This window comes from Schistocerca cancellata, chromosome 1 (assembly GCF_023864275.1).
Source record: "Schistocerca cancellata isolate TAMUIC-IGC-003103 chromosome 1, iqSchCanc2.1, whole genome shotgun sequence".
In the NCBI taxonomy this organism is placed as follows: Eukaryota; Metazoa; Arthropoda; class Insecta; order Orthoptera; family Acrididae; genus Schistocerca; species Schistocerca cancellata.
The window spans coordinates 309,643,351-309,662,155 of record NC_064626.1 but is presented as its reverse complement, the minus strand read 5'-3'; the positions used below and the strand labels follow the sequence as shown (position 1 = coordinate 309,662,155).

General features: G+C 42.6%; 1 protein-coding gene across 1 annotated transcript in view; it reads right to left on the bottom strand.

The window, feature by feature from the left end:
• The window catches only part of LOC126172727 (transferrin), a 55,186-nt gene extending 42,697 nt beyond the window's left edge, over positions 1-12,489 (bottom strand). The window contains exon 1 of the mRNA XM_049920904.1: positions 12,379-12,489. Within this exon, the coding sequence (XP_049776861.1) occupies positions 12,379-12,469 (91 nt within the window). The 5' untranslated portion in view covers positions 12,470-12,489. The remainder of the gene's footprint in view (positions 1-12,378) is intronic.
• Positions 12,490-18,805: the final 6,316 nt, after the last annotated feature.

Genomic DNA, 18,805 nt, shown 5'->3' with positions numbered 1-18,805 from the left:
CTACTAATTTTATGGCTTTAGTTTTTCGTGAAAATTACAGTATTTCCTTTCCAGGGAAAACCATGAACACAATTTTTTTTAAGATACACATTGTAACACAGCAACAAAAACAACGAACTGAGAAAATGGCGCAACTGAACTCAAACGTATCAGAGTACCATACAAAACCAAAGTCTTACGAGAAGGGCGCTTCCTCCTAGTTCTTATTTACTATTCTGCAATCAGAGTAAAATACTGCGATGGAAATAGAACTCAATCATGTCGGTTAGTCAGGTCCGTAACAGTACCTTTCAGAAATAATTATTTGTTTAAATTACATTTTGAGCAGATATAAAACTTTTTGCCACATACTTAAATATCTGGAACACAATCTGTCACAAATCACTGCTGCTTTCTGACTGGAATACTCTGCACGTAGACATGTCTCACCGAATTAGTTGATTTATCAAACACACAAAATCTATAGGTAAAAGAAAATATATTTTAGAAACGGTATTTGTTGACGAACTGTGTTTCCACGGCAAGTGAAGTGAACTAAGCAAAGCATCTCGTAAAATACCATTCTTAGGTAACCCTTTTACTAGTAGTTACTTCACTTGTTTGTTACGTGGGACATAATTTACTTTTCTCTTAGTAGAGCATATTTAACAGAAATCAGTTTTTTTGTCGTCATGGCTAATTAACGTTGGAACACTTTTAAGGTAGACTCCATAGAAGGTTGACAGCCAGCGAAAGACATGAAGTCACTAAAATGAAAATATAATTCAATCTAACTACAAATTCTTCATTATTATAAAATTATATTGAAAGATCTGCAGAAATTAAATCACAATAACGGTCTGCACTGTCGAGAAATACGAAGAAACTGCTGTCTAGAGATGTGCAAAACTTCTCGTAGAGATGGTGACGTTGTTGGACAAAGTTAGTTACTTACGGAATTAATGTGATGAAACTGCTTGATGTAAACCCAACGAAAGGTCTCCATCTACACTACTCAGAGCCCTCGTGTCGTACCCTATGGTCACACTAGGATAAAACTGTATTTTATTTTATGGTATGTTTTTGCACGGAATTCTGTGAAGGTATTGTCTTTACTCACACATGCCTTTCCCATCCTTTGTAGAGACAGACAACCCGCTGTTGAGGAGACGTGATGCTAATGCCACTACGTTTCTAGCAACACTGTATCCTAACACAACTCAACAACAAAAATAAAATATTATAATTTGTGATGGAAACGATCAAGACTTTCTCTAGAATAATCAATGCCCTTAAACGTTTGGATCACGTAAAAATTGTATGTCTGCAATAATTATGCCTGTCACAGATAGTTAAGTAACACTGAGGCTTGAAGTGCAGTCTTAGACTACGTTCCATGAAGCCACAGCAATAAATGAGAGTGACTAAGCCAGCATCAGTCTATCAGTTTATAATAGCAGCAACACTGTTGTTTCTACACACCATAGACAGCCGTTGCTTCGTGTCTGCACTACTCGGTATCCTTTAACAAGAAATCGGGGGATTTCACAATTCGTCTGAAAAAATTATTATAGGCTTTCAGCGTAAACTTATTAACAATATCCTTTACATAACTGTTACAAACTTCTGTCAACAAACAGAAATCGAGCGAAACAGCCGCAGAATTTTTTACGAATAGGAGCGTGAATTTTAGATGTATCAAATGATTCAAATGGCTCTGAGCACTATGGGACTTAACTTCTATGGTCATCAGTCCCCTAGAACTTAGAACTACTTAAACCTAACTAACCTAAGGACATCCATGCCCGAGGCAGGATTCGAACCTGCGACCGTAGCGGCCGCGCGGTTCCAGACTGTAGCGCCTAGAACCGCTCGGAAACTCCGGCCGGCTTTAGATGCATCACTACTGTGCATGTGTTCTACGCATTTGGAACCGAACATATATGTGATGATGTAGAAAATAAATTGATGTATTGGGGCAATACATATTTATTAATATGGTTACAAAAGGTGAATGAGACTTCTAAACAATGAGCCTGAATACAAATAAAAAAAACGCATCGCGAATACCAGCGTACCGTACCGGAAGGGCAAAAAAAAAAAAAAGGCACCCACACGACCGAGCTACTCCAGAGTGTATGGAAAGCGAGATGCTGCAAAGTGTGATCCGACATCAGTCCAGACGGTTTCATGTGCCGTCTGCCCCGCGACCTCGAAGTTCATGGCCGGCCACGTAAAGGCCATATCTAGCGTAAATTAATTAGCCTGTCAATCCGCAAATGGGCACAGCAGCATCTGATACGTTCGCGTCAACAAATTTTCTGCTTCGCTGGCAGGAAATCAATACAGCTCATGCTTATGACGGCAAGGAAAAACGACACTCTTAACATCAAGCATTAATTTCCAAGCGGAATTAAATGACTGCAGACAGAGATAAATGTGACATATTTAAATATGTTCAACATACGAGGTTTTCCTGATAAAAGTGACACTTAAGATAGCTTTAAACTAAACGAATGAATCTTCGTAATACAACACATAAAAGAAAGTCAACTTGTTAAGATGCTCGTTTCTTTTCAAACGGACTAGCTGGGGCAGTGTAAGAAATCTTGATTCGACCTCGAGCGATGAGGATTTTAAATACCTGTCCAACCATCATGGTACAGTTTTCTCGTATGTTCTCTGAATAAAGTCAGTTTAACGGTCAATTGCTTTCAAGCCCTGACTGAACTAATTTTCTTCCCGAAAGACCTCAACATCGGCGAAGCGTTGAAGTTAAAATTCCATTACCTCATTTCTTCTTCAGACAGATTCAGACGTTGAAGATAGAGGAATTAGTTACTAAACTGACATGCGATTCATAACCATTCCCATCACAGTTCGAATTATACCGGGTGATCAAAAAGTCAGTATAAATTTGAAAACTTAATAAACCACGGAATAATGTAGATAGAGAGGTAAAAATTGACACACATGCTTGGAATTAGAACCACCCCATATTGCTAGACGCGTGAAATATTTGGCCTCCCAGGTCCCCAGACCTCAGTCCGTGCGCTTATTGGCTTTGGGGTTACCTGAAGTCGCAAGTGTATCGTGATCGACCGACATCTCTAGGGATGCTGACAGACAACATCCGACGCCAATGCCTCACCATAACTCCGGACATGCTTTACAGTGCTGTTCACAACATTATTCCTCGACTACAGCTATTGCTGAGGAATTATGGTGGACATTGAGCATTTCCTGTAAAGAACATCATCTTGTCTTACTTTGTTATGCTAATTTTTGCTATTCTGATCAGATGAAGCGGCATCTGTCGGACAATTTTTGAACTTTAGTATTTTTTTGGTTCTAATAAAACCCCATGTCATTCCAAGCATGTGTGCCAATGTATACCTCTCCATCAACATTATTCCGTGATTTATTCAGTTTTCAAATTTATACTGACTTTTTGATCACCCTGTTTATGATGTTGCAAAACAATACTGCAAAATTTAGATGTAGTAAAGATGCAAGGAGGAATAAATCCTGGATGGGAAGTGAAATACAAAGACCACATTCAGTGATATTAAAATCAGGGTTCTGAGTCCTTGCTAAACTGTATGTCCCCCTAAACTAGCCAGGTAAGTGAGCTCAAAAATCGGACGAAGGCAAGGCCACATGCACTGGGGTATTCAAACCAGTCTTAGGGTTGATGGCAACTCTACTTTACAGGGCTTAAAAAATGCGGAGGGCAACGCGTACTGTGAATCACATGGACATTTCGAATGGCAATATACGTACACCATGTGAGTAAGTCTACGGCTCAGTCAGTATGAGCTGTGTGAAGGATTTTTGCAGAGTGTCAGGTAACATCGACGGAGCGCGACATGTGAACCATAATGATAGAGACAGACACTTAGAACACTTCTTACAAAAAATGTCGTTTATTTCCTATTAGCTGAGTCCTGAATAATAGTACTTGTTCAAATTCGGTTTGGGTGTTTTTCCGATTTGATTATGAAATTTATTTTTGTATTTACATTTTCCTTTCTTTACATTACAGAAAGCTATTAAATTTTGCAACATTTTATTGTTAGTTGCTGTCGCAAAGAACAATGGTTCAAATGACTCTGAGCACTGTGGGACTTAACATCTGAGATCATCAGTCCCCTAGAACTTAGAACTACTTAAACCTAACTAACCTAAGGACATCACACACATCCATGTCCGAGGCAGGATTCAGACCTGCGACTGTAGCCGTCGCGCAGTTCCAAAAGAACAGTGACAATAACTGGTTGTCTCACAGGTAACCCTTAGTAGTCTTACTTCGCTGCTGCGTAGCATCTCCAGACTAGGCTGCTGTGTTCTGTTGGATCCTCATGATATCACCTGTATCATCTATAACACTTCGATGACTTTTGGAACCAGTTTCAACACCCCCAGAAGACGATCCATACCAGTCAGATGTTCCATCTTCTACTTTTCCTTTGTGGCTTTTTCTTCGTCATCAGTCTTCTGGCTGGTTTGATACGATCCGCCACGAATTCCTCTCTTGTCCCACTCGCTTCGTCTCAGAGAAGCACGTAACACTACGTTCTCACTGATTTGCTAGATATATTCCGATCTCTGTTTTCCGCTATAGTTTTAACTCTCTACTGTTCCCTCTAGTGCCAAAGAGTGACATATGCGATCAGAAATAGCGATTCAAGACTTTACGATGTTCCTCTCAGGTAATACATTCGCAACTGCTCGTCTCCTCGCAATAGCGCCATCCACATGTATCGCCGTCTAGGTAGCGTAGGCGCGGTGATGATATGGCTGTCCTTGTTCATCACTGAAAAGACGGCCAGACACAGCAAAGCATGCGGCTGGGCGAGGTCTGTTGTACACAGGCCAAGGGGCAGCCCCTTATCTTCCACGGTCACGGTGAGGGTCAGGACGGCGTTATATCATTGCACCGTGGCAACAACCGAGATACGATATGCAAGAGGGGTCAGCACAGGTCTACACAAAACCGCTACCGACTCGTCTCACAAAACAAAATCCTGCGACAGAGCTAAATAATTTTGTATTTATATGAAACTTCGTAGGTGAAGGTTCTTACAAAATAAGGGAGATACGTTGGCAGTGTTATAAAAACACATAACATTCCACATGTGGGTGCAATCCAATTCTGTGTGCATTCGCGAGGCGGAGGAGCTCTATGAATTCGTCTCTGATGTCCAAAACGGAAGGGAAGGGCGGATGGAAGATTCAGGTTTAACGTCTTGTCGACAACGAAGTCATCAGACACAGAGCACAAGCTCAGATATAGGAAGAAGGAGGAAAGAAATTTGCCGTGCCCCTTTCAAAAGAACTATGCCCGCATTCGTCTTAAACGGTCTGGAGCCGCGCGGGATTAGCCGAGCGGTCTAGGGCGATGCAGTCATGGACTGTGCGGCAGGTCCCGGCGGAGGTTCGAATCCTTCCTCGGGCATGGGTGTGTGTGTTTGTCCTTAGGATAATTTAGGTTAAGTAGTGTGTAAGCTTAGAAACTGATGACCTTAGCAGTTAAGTCCCATAAGATATCACATACATTTGAACAAAACGTCGGAAACCACAAATCTGGGTGGCTTGGATGGGGATTTGAACAGCGCACTCCCTCAGAGTGCGTTATCTCATATCAGAGCTACATCTGCAGAGTTGAGTGGTAACGTGTTTGTCTTCCATGCAGAGGGCCCGGGTTTGATTTCCGGCCGGCTTGGAGATTTTCTCCGCTCGTGGACTGGCCGTTGTGTTGTCCTCATCATCATTTCATCATCACAGACACACAATTCGCCCAGTTTGGCGTCAGCTGAAATAAGATTTGCAATCCGGATGGGACCTCCCGGCTATCAATGCCACACGATCACTTCATTCAAAAGCACGATATTATTCTCTAAACTCGCAAGTCTATGTCCAGCGGTTCTGGCAATGAAGGAGCGCCATAACTTCCTTAACCGTAGTTGTTTATTCCATCTAAAGGTATAATGTCCTGCAACGGAAATTTAGCCAAAATGTGCATTAAAAATTAAAATTTGATGTAAAAAGTAGGTACAGATATTATCTAAAAAGACCGTAAGAATAACGTGTTCTGATGTGTTACTCATAAGTCATTCGCAGCCTCAGTGATACTTTAGGAATGTGTACGTCATTTTCATACTGACACTTTACATTCGTTTAGAGAAATAATAATTTTAAACAGTAGCATACCTTTCAAGGAGGTCATAAGATCAACATCAACAAAGTGAAATAAGGCTAATGGAATATACTTTAATTAAGTTAGGCGATGTTGGGATAATTAGAATGCGAAATGAGGCACTAAAAGAAATAGATGAGTTTTATTGTTTGGGCTACATGACCGAAATATAGGATACAAAGTGCTGACGAGCTAAAGTAAGAAAAGCGTATCTGAAAAAAGAGGTATTTTTTAACATATAATTTCAATTTAAGGGTTAAGAAGTCTTTTCTGAGGGTATTTCCTTTAATGTATATATTGAAGTATGACGGACAATAAAAAGTTAGGAAAAGAAGAGAGTAAAAGATTTCGAAATGTGGTGCTATAGAAGAATGTTAAAGAAATGCACAGGAAGAGAATCAAATTGAGGAAAAAATAAATTTACGGGACAGCTTGACTAAAAGAAGGGATCGGATGAAAGGACACGCCCTCAGACATCGAAGAACTGTCACTTTGTTTCTACAGGTGTGTGTGTGTGTGTCTGGCGCCAGAAACCACTTCAGGGTTCATCTTTCGCACTACTCCCTAATTTTCTTCCTGATGTCCTAATTTCCGCTCATCGCACTCACGCACTATGTGTCATGAAAATTCTAATTCCACATTTATGCTCCTATTTCTTTATGTCAACATTCTTCAGAGCGGTATTAAATCGTCTTTCATTTCTATATGTGTTGCGAGAATCTGTTCATGTCAATATACATATCACATACTCTCAACTTCATTAGTCCAGTTTTGGTGTGAATTTTCCGAAGCAGTCTTCTGGACGGAGACGTCCGCAGTTGATGAGACTGTTAACATTGTTGTACTCCTAGGGGCATACAGGATATGCATAAGTACCACCAGGGTTTCAGAAGACGACTGCGCAAAACCCATAAGACATTCTGAAAACAGACACACATCCGTCGACATGGCATCTCCCCATGTTTGTAACTCACATTACAGATGCTCAATATGGTCTTTGTTCGTGACATGTTAACCATTAGTTTGTTGATGCAAGTAATCGACGCGATGTGTCCTGGAAGGAGAGAAGGCACCCTGTTTTGCCTATCTACAGGTGAGAACTACTTCGATCTGACAATGCGGAGACGAGGTTTAACAATGAAACATGAGGACAGCACAACCTGCTCATGCTGCAGTCGTTAACGCTTATGTAAGACAAGAAGTGTTTGGTGCAGTTGTTAGATCAGTTACTGCTGTTACAAAGGCAGGTTATCAACATTTAAGTGGGTTTGAACGGGGTGTTGTAGTCGGCGCATGAACGATGGGCTACAGTATCTCCGAGGTAGCGACTAAGTGGGTGCTTTGACGCACGACCATTTCACGAGTGTACCGTTAATAACAGGAATCCGGTAAAACATCAAAGTTCCCACATCGCTGCCGCAGAAAAAGATCCTCCAAGAACAGGACCATCGACGACTGAAGAGAATCGCCGTGCGGTTCTAGGCGCTGCAGTCCGGAACCGCGGGACTGCTACGGTCGCAGGTTCGAATCCTGCCTCGGGCATGGATGTGTGTGATGTCCTTAGGTTAGCTAGGTTTAATTAGTTCTAAGTTCTAGGCGACTGATGACCTCAGAAGTTAAGTCGCATAGTGCTCAGAGCCATTTGAACCATTTTTGAAGAGAATCGTTCGACGTGACAGAAGTGCAGCCCTTCCTCAAATTGCTGCCGATTTCAGTGCTGGGCCATCAACAAGCGTCAGCATGCGAATCGTTCAACAAAACATCATATGGGCTTTCGGAGCAGAAGGCCTACTCGTATATCCTTGATGACTGCAAGACACAAAGCTTTACGCCTCGCCTGGGCCCGTAAACACCGATAATGTGCTGTTTATGACTGGAAACATGTTGCCTGGTCAGACGAGTGTCGTTTCAAATTATATCTAGCGGATGGATGAGTACGGGTATGGAGACAAGCTCATGAATCCATGAACCCTGCATGTCAGTAGGGGACTGTTCAAGTTGGCTGAGACTGTGATGATGTGGGGTGTGTGCAGTCAGTGTGGTATGGGGCTTGATACGTCTAGATACGACTCTGACATGTGGTACGTACATAACCTTCCTGTCGATCGCCTGCCTCCATTCATGTCCCTTGTTCATTCCGACGGACTTGTGCAATTTCAGCATGACAATGCGACGCCCCACACGTCGAGAATTGCTACAGAGTGGCTACAGGAACACTCTTCTGAGTTTAAACACTCCCGCATACACCAAACTCCCCAACATGAACATTATTGAGCATATCTGGGATGCTTGCAATTTGCTGTTCAGACTCCCCACCCCCTCGTTCTCTTACAGATTTGTGGACAGCCCTGCAGCATCCATGGTGTTAATTCTCCCCATCACTACTTTAGACATTAGTCGAGTCCAAGCCACGCCGTGTTCGGCACTTCTGCGTGCGGGGGGCCCTACACGATATTAGGAAGGTGTACCAGTTTCTTTGCCTCTTCAGTGTATGAATTCTGCTAAACATTAGTAGGTTTCCCTTTGCCAGTGAGACACTGATACATAGCAATAGCAAGTAACAAATTCAGTTGGTTCTCTTATAACATGTCTTCCCGTTGATAATCAAAGGATTAAGAGCTAGCCGGCCGGTGTGGCCGTGCGGTTCTAAGCGCGTCAGTTTGAAACCGCGTGACCGCTACGGTCGCAGGTTCGAATCCTGCCTCGGGCATGGATGTATGTGATGTCCTTAGGTTAGTTAGGTTTAAGTAGTTCTAAGTTCTAGGGGAATGATGACCTCAGTAGTTAAGTCCCATAGTGCTCAGAGCCATTTGAACCATTTTTTTTTTTTATTAAGAGCTTATTAGAAATCTGAAATTTCAAGGCGTTCCCGCCAAGGTTACATGGACTAGCAAAAGACGTGAGGAAGATGTGAAGTCGCTGCCAGTTGTAACCAATATCGCCTCTTCATTCCAATATGAAACAGTTCAGACGACCACTTTCAGCAATATTTATCTCAATTTAAGGTCAGTGCTTGATTCCAGTTGGATTCTACTTTGCGTGCCTATTTCTGATATCCCCTGCGCGTCGACCACAAACCTGTATTACATTAATTACAAGATAGGAGCGTTTTTCCTCCACTTGCAATACAGCTTCTTCTCCAACTTTTATGTTGAACGTTTCAATATTTACCATTTACACTTAATTAGTATTCTATTCATTGTTCATTTCCCTTTCAATCAACAGGCCTTTGAAGGGTCATTTAGTTCTTCTTTCACTTCATACGTCTCTTCTTTGATGAACACTTTAATGTAAAGTAGCAATAACTGTAGCGCTGCCTTACACCACTCTGAACATGACGATTTACTTATTGACCTTCCACGTTGAAACCAATAAAAGATGTAATGGTATAAATATATCAAAGTTCCTACATCTCTGGTCATTTCCCTGTTACATTTATTTGAATTTCTGCTTCTGCACTTATTTCATTCTTTCCTTATTGTTTGCATATTTTTCCGCTAGAACTACTGTAGGATGAGGTTAGAGATAATTTAGTGGAGGAATATCATGACCAGATAGGGAAAGCTGCAATGATTGCCCTTCTAGGTTGCATTTTTTTATTTAAAAAGCTATTAAAACACAGGTACATGTTTCTGAAAGTCAGCAACTTCCACGAGGTGAGAAAAACTTCTACAGTGCAGCATGCAAGAACGCAGAGTCTCGCGGCGGTAACGCGGTAACATTGCATAAAAAGTTTCCTTTTTCTAGCCGTGTCAAATAGTTAAAACCCCAAAAGCACTCCTCGCCCACTGTCAAGTGGTACAATTGTATCACCGCTTGAAAATGGCTAAGGAGTGATTGGTCAAAAGCTTTTGGAGTTTTAACCGCTTTACGCGGCTAGTAAACCGAGAACTTTTTACCCACACTCGGTAGTTTAAGTTTTGATAGGAAACAGGCAGTGATTCGAAAATATTGTTTAGGACCCGCCCACTCTCCCCAACGCTCATGTAGAGGACGAATACCCTTGAGTGTAGCAGAAGCATCTTGATGCGCCAAATCAACACTTCCATGGGGAAGCTTCTGGCTCGATTGGCCTTCCGCTGCGCGACCGCGCCGTGGCATTGAGGAACAGGTGCGACGCGCCGCGCTGCTAGTAGAGAAAGCAAGCCGTCCGCCAAGGACTGCCTGCGCTTGCTGCATCATAGCAGGGCCGCCCCACCTTACTGTCAACGCTGAGGTTCCAGCCGGGATTCCCAGCGCACTTTACTGCAGCTTGGCTGCACCGGTCGTCATGTAAACCGGTGTCGGCAATGCTGTGTCTATAATGCATCTTTATTAAGAGTACGTGACTATACTCTGAGCAGTGTACTTGACAATCATACTGAAGCACTTTTGGCAGTTGCCTCATTTCCATATGTAAACAACAGTGTAAACGAAGCGAGTAGACCCACACTCTATCCTCCTTTCCAATAACCACGTCGAAAATCTAGCTTCAATATGTGATCTTTTACAGTGGAAGTAGGTCACCGGAGTAATTTCGTTGCCTGTGGAAGGGAAAGCAACGTTTTCTCCAGAAAACCGCGGTAATTTCCCGTACTTTATAGCACCGCTCCAATTTCAGTTGAGCTGACTAGTAGCTTATTTCTCCGCACCTATTTCGTTCGTCCAACCTACAGTTGTGTAAGATCTCTTAGCTGTCGTGCACGTTTTCCTACTTAAGCGGCCTAATGCTTTTCTCGCAGAATTGAAATTCGCTTATTTTCTAATTTCGCAGTAATTTTGTCCAGGTAAGCTCTAACGGGCAGCAGAGGACTGGTAATGCGAATCTTACTCTTACTAAACGAAAATAAGCAACATACAAAATCTTAGAATTTACTGCAGCAGTTAAACACATTTCCTGTAAACGCTGGAAAAGTATTTTCAATGGAGGATGGTACTGCAGTTAGCACCCATTTTAAACGCACAAAACGTGTATGTCAAAGAAACAACTGGGTCTGATTTGTTGTATTGAACACTTCGACATGAGTAAAAGTTAATTTGGCAAACAGACTTCCTGGCTCTCTGAAATAATTACTGTTATTCTTTTCATTTGCAATCTGCATTTGAATTATACTTTTAAGATAATTTTTCTACAGATGACAGGACCCGAGCAGTAGTATATATCTAATAAAACAGTAGGCTAGCTCGACGCCCTCCATTTTTTTTATATATAGAAATGAGAATGGTCCCTCAGAGGAGGAAACTACTTCTTGTTCTCTCTATAATAATATGTTGTCTGTCTTTACGAAATAAAAACTAATCCAGTCTCTAGTCTTGCCGTACTCCTACCACCGCGATGTAGGCGACTCTAAATACTTAAGAATGTTTCCGGACTATATGTATGTAACGTTTAGGTAATTGATTATGTTGTTCCTCTTACGATCATTTAGGTTCTATGTGGCCACGTGAGCACGCTGCACACACTGTGCCTTCTTCATTATCTTGTCAATCACTGAAGCAAACACGAACATTTCTCACCTACCGCTTAGCTATATTCATTCGACAACTCTAATACAAGATCTCATTCACTCAGCGGGTAGTCTGTACTTGTTCATAAAATATTCCTCCATCTCCTTCACCATTTCATCCACACATCTGTGACACCGGTAATAAACTACCCACTACCCTACATCGTAGCCAAAGACACGGTTAGAAACCCTTCGAATATCTTCGCCTATCCCAACGTAATTGAAACTTCTTCTTCCTGTCCAGCAACAAACCAGCGCCTCTGTTCCACACTCAACACCTTCCTCAGCATTCATTACCCCTATCTGTTCCTCTTTGTTTCTTCTATCTCATCTCTTCTCTTTCCCACGTCGCTTCCATGCTATTCTGGTCGAATATTAATCCTTGCAACTGACAGAAATTTTACATTATGCGAAACTTAATATGTATTTTATCTCAAACAGTTCAAAGACAGTATTCCCCATGCCCAGCGCATAAACACATTTCTACAAGGATGCCTCGTTCGATCTAGAACTTCCGAAGGCTCTAAACCCGTCTTCTTTATAAAATAAATAAATACTTTTGTCGATATTTCACACAGTCCACTGTATCTATAGTTTTGTTGACGGCACAAAAGTCAAGTGGCAAACGATATAGAGAACAGCGTAAACTTTTATTCTTGAGCACAGGAAAGGAGCAATTTGTTTGGATAGTGTCAGAGCCGTGTGTATACTTACATTTGCGCGCTGAGACCGTGGGCGCCGCTTGGAGTGCAGCGGGCAGCAGCAGTCCCAGGAGAAGCAGCGGTAGCGACGCAGCAGTCTTCATGGTGGACCACCGAGTAGTGTGCCAGCGACTCTGCGAGCAGCGCTTATATAGTCACGCCGAGAGCGCTGACGTCACTCGCAGAGGGCACGCCGGGCGATCGACTGGTGATGGCTGCTGCAGACTTTTTCCTCTTTGTCCGACAGCCATCAACCCTACACGTTCTGTGATACCAGCTGCAGTTCCACTATCTCTTACCGTTTAACCATTAATCACATTGTGAACCGACCATCTCTTCATTATACACAACACTCTAAATGGCTCCACCGAAGAACCGATTCTATAATCAAACTGATGTCGCTAACGACTTCGCATGTTACAGACACGAGACTTCTGCTGTTAGTAACGACAGTAACTGATGTCGGCTTACATTTGTGCATAAATTGTTGCTATTGTTGCTACTGGCAAGCTTCATCCATCAACAGCTGAGATATCCGTCCAGGCTTCTTTCCTTTATTAGCTCTGCCCTGAACCATTGCCTTTCAAATTCTTTCTTTCTGCTATTTCTCCATTGGACTACAATTAATATAAGCACCCAGAGATATGGACAACATCGCAGACCCGCATCCTCGATTTAACTATCAATTCCACATAGATGACAGCAGAACTTTTTATGAAGATCATCATGCAAGTTTGGGTTTGGAACAACTCCATTTGCTTCCTAAAAAGGTTTGTCGTCGTTTTAGGGCAAGGTACAGCGTCTTGGTCTGGCACAAACGTGTTCACACGAACAAAGTGGTGTTTTGATTATTGTAGTACATGTTTCGCTCAAATGGATAAACTAGAACATCATATCGTCATAAAATTTCATCCGTAGTTGCTGAAAACTTATAAGAAACCTGCCCCTTCACTTTCAACAGCTATGAACAGGATGTCTGACATCAATATGAAATGTTTTACATGTGGAATTAATTATGAGGAAGCATTCTGCATGATAGGTACATGTTTATTGACTACTCACCAAAAACAAATGCGAAACAACATTATTAGCAACGGTTGGACAACCTTATAATATATCCAACTGATTTTGAATACTGGTTTGTTACTCTGTATCAGATACGCGTCAACCTCCCCACGACAGAAAGGAAACAGCGATCAAATCTGTAGGTGAGAAAAGGAGAAACTTCCTTGAAAAGAAGGCGAAATCGGTTTTCATCTGCTAGATACGCTATGACCAGAACTACCTGTGATGCATACAGGATTTCTCTTTCTGATTACTTTGAATTGACTAAAAACAATAATGCAAGCACGTGGCATAGTCCTCCAGCACAGATTGGACGAAACTTGGAACTGCAACAACTTCAACAAATTAGGTTTCGTCTGGACAAATCACCTGTCCACAAAGGAGCTTTGGAAACGATGAAACTAGAGGGACTTGAGAAACAAAAACATCCGTCCTGGTCGCCAGATTTGGCACATCATATCTTGAATTTATTTTCACATTTAAAGAAATTTTAGAAGTCTTCCAAAACCGTGCTTCAAGTATTGTACCTGCTCTGTGGTAAAACATTCCAGGAAGTACGTGACGTAAATGGGGAACACATTAAAGATTAATGTGATAAACACAAAATTATCTTTCACTTCAGGCTGAGAAGTGATATGGCTAACCAATTATTCAAAGCAAGAAACTGATGTTTGGCGTAGAATTGCCTTTCTTGCATGTGTGTGTTTATCGTGTGTCATAAATGTTATAATATCAGAGACGTAAATTGCTTAAGACTAATAAACAATTGGACTCCCATCTTAGTATGTTGGCTTGAAGGATCGGTGCAGACGCTCACAAGAACTCCTGTCATCACTGTGTCTAAAAGGACCTCATACTTCAGGTGGAGGTCAATCACAGCATTACGCTGTGGTCCCATTAGTATATTATTAGAAATATCGGACGTAAACGGAGTGTGACGAGGTAACCAGTTCTCATTTCAATTTTTATTGCCTAGCTGTATAGCTATACGCACAGAGAGCTAGCTTGAGAGGGGCTGCACATGTTGCCTCAAATCTGCTACCTTGCCCAATTGCTTTTAAGCAGTTTAGCAAATCGCTCTCTTGTTCCCCGTAAGTGCATCGCCAAAGACAGTATAGACACTGTTAAAATACGAAAGTCATGACACAGAATATACACGATTCCCAGACATACGGCTCACCCGACGTCTCTCCATCCGGATAACTGTCGTGTGAGCGCAGGAAGAACACAGGGCCACAGAATTTCAATAGCATAAACGCCAACCCTTAAGTGTCAACTGGCTGTATATACTGGCATGACAAGGAACAATCGGCGAAGAATAAGAAGACTGATATCTGTCGGGTGAGACTGATATGGCTATAGACCCTTTAGAGACTTTATTCGAACTGAGTCGCTTGCTCATTGATAGATAGATACGCCTATGCGCTGATTTTCGGAAAACTCTACTCTAATCACCGACCTTAAACTGGATTTCGCCCAACATTATCCGACAAAGCAGTGAATTTTAGGAGACTTTACCGAGAACATTAGCAGTGAACTCTACGCCTAGAACAGCCATTGGAATCCAGAAGCTCTAAACTCCTTTCGACTTGCAGGTGTCTGATAAATTGCCTACTTTAGAAACCACGAACGTTAGAGTCATGGATACGACAAATATTTATTTTGACAAAGTGAATCATCACGTCACATGTTGGCCAATATGGCCACAGTAACTGACGAATAACGAACCTCACGCGTCCTAAAAATTACCTGTAGACCGTATGTATTTGCGAAAGGTATTAGTTTCTGTCATTACAGCGTAATACATCTGGGCAGTCTTTGCGAGCTCTGGCGAGATCATTGATACCCTTTCCAGTCACATTAATGTGACCACTTGTGAAAAGCCTGAATAACTACCTTTCGCAACGTAAGATATGCAGGAAGTGAGTCAATAAGGTTTTGGAAGGTGCCCACAGAGACGGGGCCCCATACCGACACCAGCGCCATGGCATCTCCTCTAGATTTCTCGGTTGCAAACAGCCCGATAGAGGTGGTCCCACAGATTCTCGACTGGGTTTCTATCCAGGGGGTTTGGTGGACAAGGTAGTACGGTAAACTTATCCTGGTGCTCTTGAAACCACGCACGTACACTGTGAGCCATGTGACACGTTGCATTGTTATGAAGATAGATGTCAATGTGCCAAGGAGAAGCAAAGTGCATGCAGGGCTGTACATGGTCCCCAAGGATTGATAGATACTTGTGTTGATCCATTGTGCCTCCGAGAAGGACGAGATCACCTCTGGAATGACACGAAAACATTCCCCAGATCATAACGATCCCTCTTTAATGCAGGGCGTTTGCTTTTATGTGTTTCGCACCGTACATGCCAATTCCTACCTCTGGATCACGGGGTCCCGGGTTCGATTCCTGGCCGGGTTGGAAATTTTCTCTGCCTGAGGACTGGCTGTTTGTGTTGTCCTCATCATTTCATCATCATTTGTGAACGTGGAGAGATTGGATTGTTTCAATATTGTGACTTTGTACGGCGCTGATAAACGTGCAGCTCAGCTCCCCACAAACCAAACATCATCATCATCACCATCATGGCCGTCTGTCCGATGGAACATAAAACATGATTCATCTGAAAAGGTCAAATGTCGTTACTCAGTGGACGTTCAATTGCGGTACTGCTGTGAGGATTTCTGCTTTCGTCGCAGGTGAACAGCAGTCAGTAGGTTTCCATGAACCATGTGCCTGCTGCAGGTGCACATACGCAGCAACGTTCGCTGAACCGTCATTGAGGGCACACTGTTGGCAGCCCTTTGGTTCATCTGAGCGGTTAGTTGCTCAACGGTAGCACCTCTGTTCACCGGCACATCTCCGACAGTTTATGAACTTAGCCATTTCGGAAATGCTTCCACGTTGACCCGAAAGCCAATGATCACATCATTTTGGACATCAGATAAATCGCTCCGTAACCACTTTACGACAACGACTACACTGGAATGAAATTTTCACTCTGCAGCGGAGTGTGCGCTCATATGAAACTTCCTGGCAGATTAAAACTGTGTGCCGGACCGAGACTCGAACTCGGGACCTTTGCCTTTCGCGGGCAAGTGCTCTACCAACTGAGCTACCCAAGCACGACTCACGCCCCGTCCTCACAGCTTCACTGCTTTAGGTTCGCAGGAGAGCTTCTGTTAAGTTTGGAAGGTAGGAGACGAGGTACTGGCAGAAGTGAAGCTGTGAGGACGGGGCGTGAGTCGTGCTTGGGTAGCTCAGTTGGTAGAGCACTTGCCCGCGAAAGGCAAAGGTCCCGAGCTCGAGTCTCGGTCCGGCACACAGTTTTAATCTGCCAGGAAGTTTCAACGACTACACTGTTTTCCATGTCCCCCGAGACCGCTACTAGTGCTGCCACCTGCCATCCTTGAGTGGTTATTGCACGTTGACGTTGAACATAGGCGGTGGTCAAATTAATGTGACTGCGGCGTGTGTGTTCACATTTGTAGACAGCGCGTAAAAGTATTAACCATTTGCACGGAAAGTGTCCAGTGCTCCAAGGAAGGGACTGATTTCTCTGTTTCAAAAATAGAAGTAGTTTGTCTTTGTGTTTGGTAATTCCTAGTATATAGTGACCTTTGTTCAGACATATTCCAGAGTGCCACTTACACAGTAAAGCTGAGGAGAATCGCAGTTCACGTTTCATTTCCCATTGGAGTATATTGTGTGCCGATGTGTGCCTTATACAAGGACCCTGCTACACTCAGGAAAAATGTAAATTTATCGTGGAATCTATTAATCTTTGTTAGTAAAACAATGCCGGCCGCTGTGGCCCAGCGGTTCTAGGCGCTTCAGTCTGGAATCGCGCAACCACTACGGTCACAGGTTCGAATCCGGTCTGGTGTATGGATGTGTGTGATGTCCTTAGGTTAGTTAGGTTTAAGCAGTTCTAAGTTCTAGGGGACTGATGACCTCAGATGTTAAGTCTCATAGTGCTCAGAACCACTTGAATTTAGTAAAACAGCAGACAGATTAACACTCTTAAAATACAGTACCTACAGTTGGTAATAACTTATTTCACATTTCTAATGGATATTCTGTCAGTAAGCGTTGTCCAGTATTACAACAGACGTCATTCTCCTATTTCTTCTGTAATAAGAGATGTTACGTAACGTTTCCGACATTTAACAGTTTATCTCATTGTTATCTGTAAAGTTTGTGTCGTATATTTTCTACCTAGTTGAACTGCTTTACCAATGCTTTTCCCAATGCCGTATCGTTCTATCCGAGGAGATGCCAAGAAACCTGAGTTGCAGTAGGGATCGCCCCACACGTTTTGCACATACACGAAGCCTTGATAGTACATATTTACATTCGTCTTTGTACATATTAAAATACCAAGGAAGTTCAGACTGGAGACCTATGGATAACCATTTCGTCTTGAAGCTTGAATGATGCTTTGAATTGAGAGTAATGGTGTGATCCACATTGAAGTGATATCAAAGGATACGACCGATTGTTCTGAGACACTTAAATTAATTAACTTTTGTCTTTATAGCGCACGCTCTCGGTATCTTTCGCGAGCACGCCGTTACTCACTACACTCCTCACTCTTCTCCTTCCCCCCCCCCCTCCTCCCCCCTCCGCCACCTTACTACCAGCTCACCTGTATGCAGTGCCTGTCATGCGAAATATTTTAACTCTTATGCCCTCTCCAGCGAAACAGCAGCATCTTTGATATTCCCGTACCTGACATTCATATTCTTTATTAGTACTATTCGCCTAAATTCTTTATGTCAGGAAATGTACTTCTTATAGAATTCCTGATTCTTGCAGTTGTTGCTAACTTCGGTCGGTGGAAACATCGTTAATCGTTACGTTATTTCCCGCTGACATGGTGCTTCATAAGAGGTCGCTCCAGGCTGGCTGCCAATGTTCGGCTCAGCGAGAACGGATTGTAAGAGCTGAAGACATTCCTGTTTAGAAAGTCAATCATGCCTCTGCTCAGTTTTTATAATGGTTGCGCATCCACGGCACGAACAACAAGAAGAAAACCACTTTTAGTCTGTTACACAATGACCACTACTCTAAGAATTTACGTAAAGCATTCACAGAGATATTGTTTCAAACTTTGACTGTCGGGAAAATGTTAATGATTCTTCAGGAATCGACTTGCTTCCTACCAAAATCTACTTCTCAACCACGCATAAATACGAATATTGCCTATTGCTATGAACATTTTACTTCGCGAGAATGTCTGATACGTTTTCTACGTTCGCAATCAAGACGATATTGAATAACAGTTTCCCGGGAAGACGCAAAAGCCCTCAAGGCTAACGATAATCGCACACGTTAGTGACTCATTTCTGCTATCAAATTTTCTACTCCAGCCACT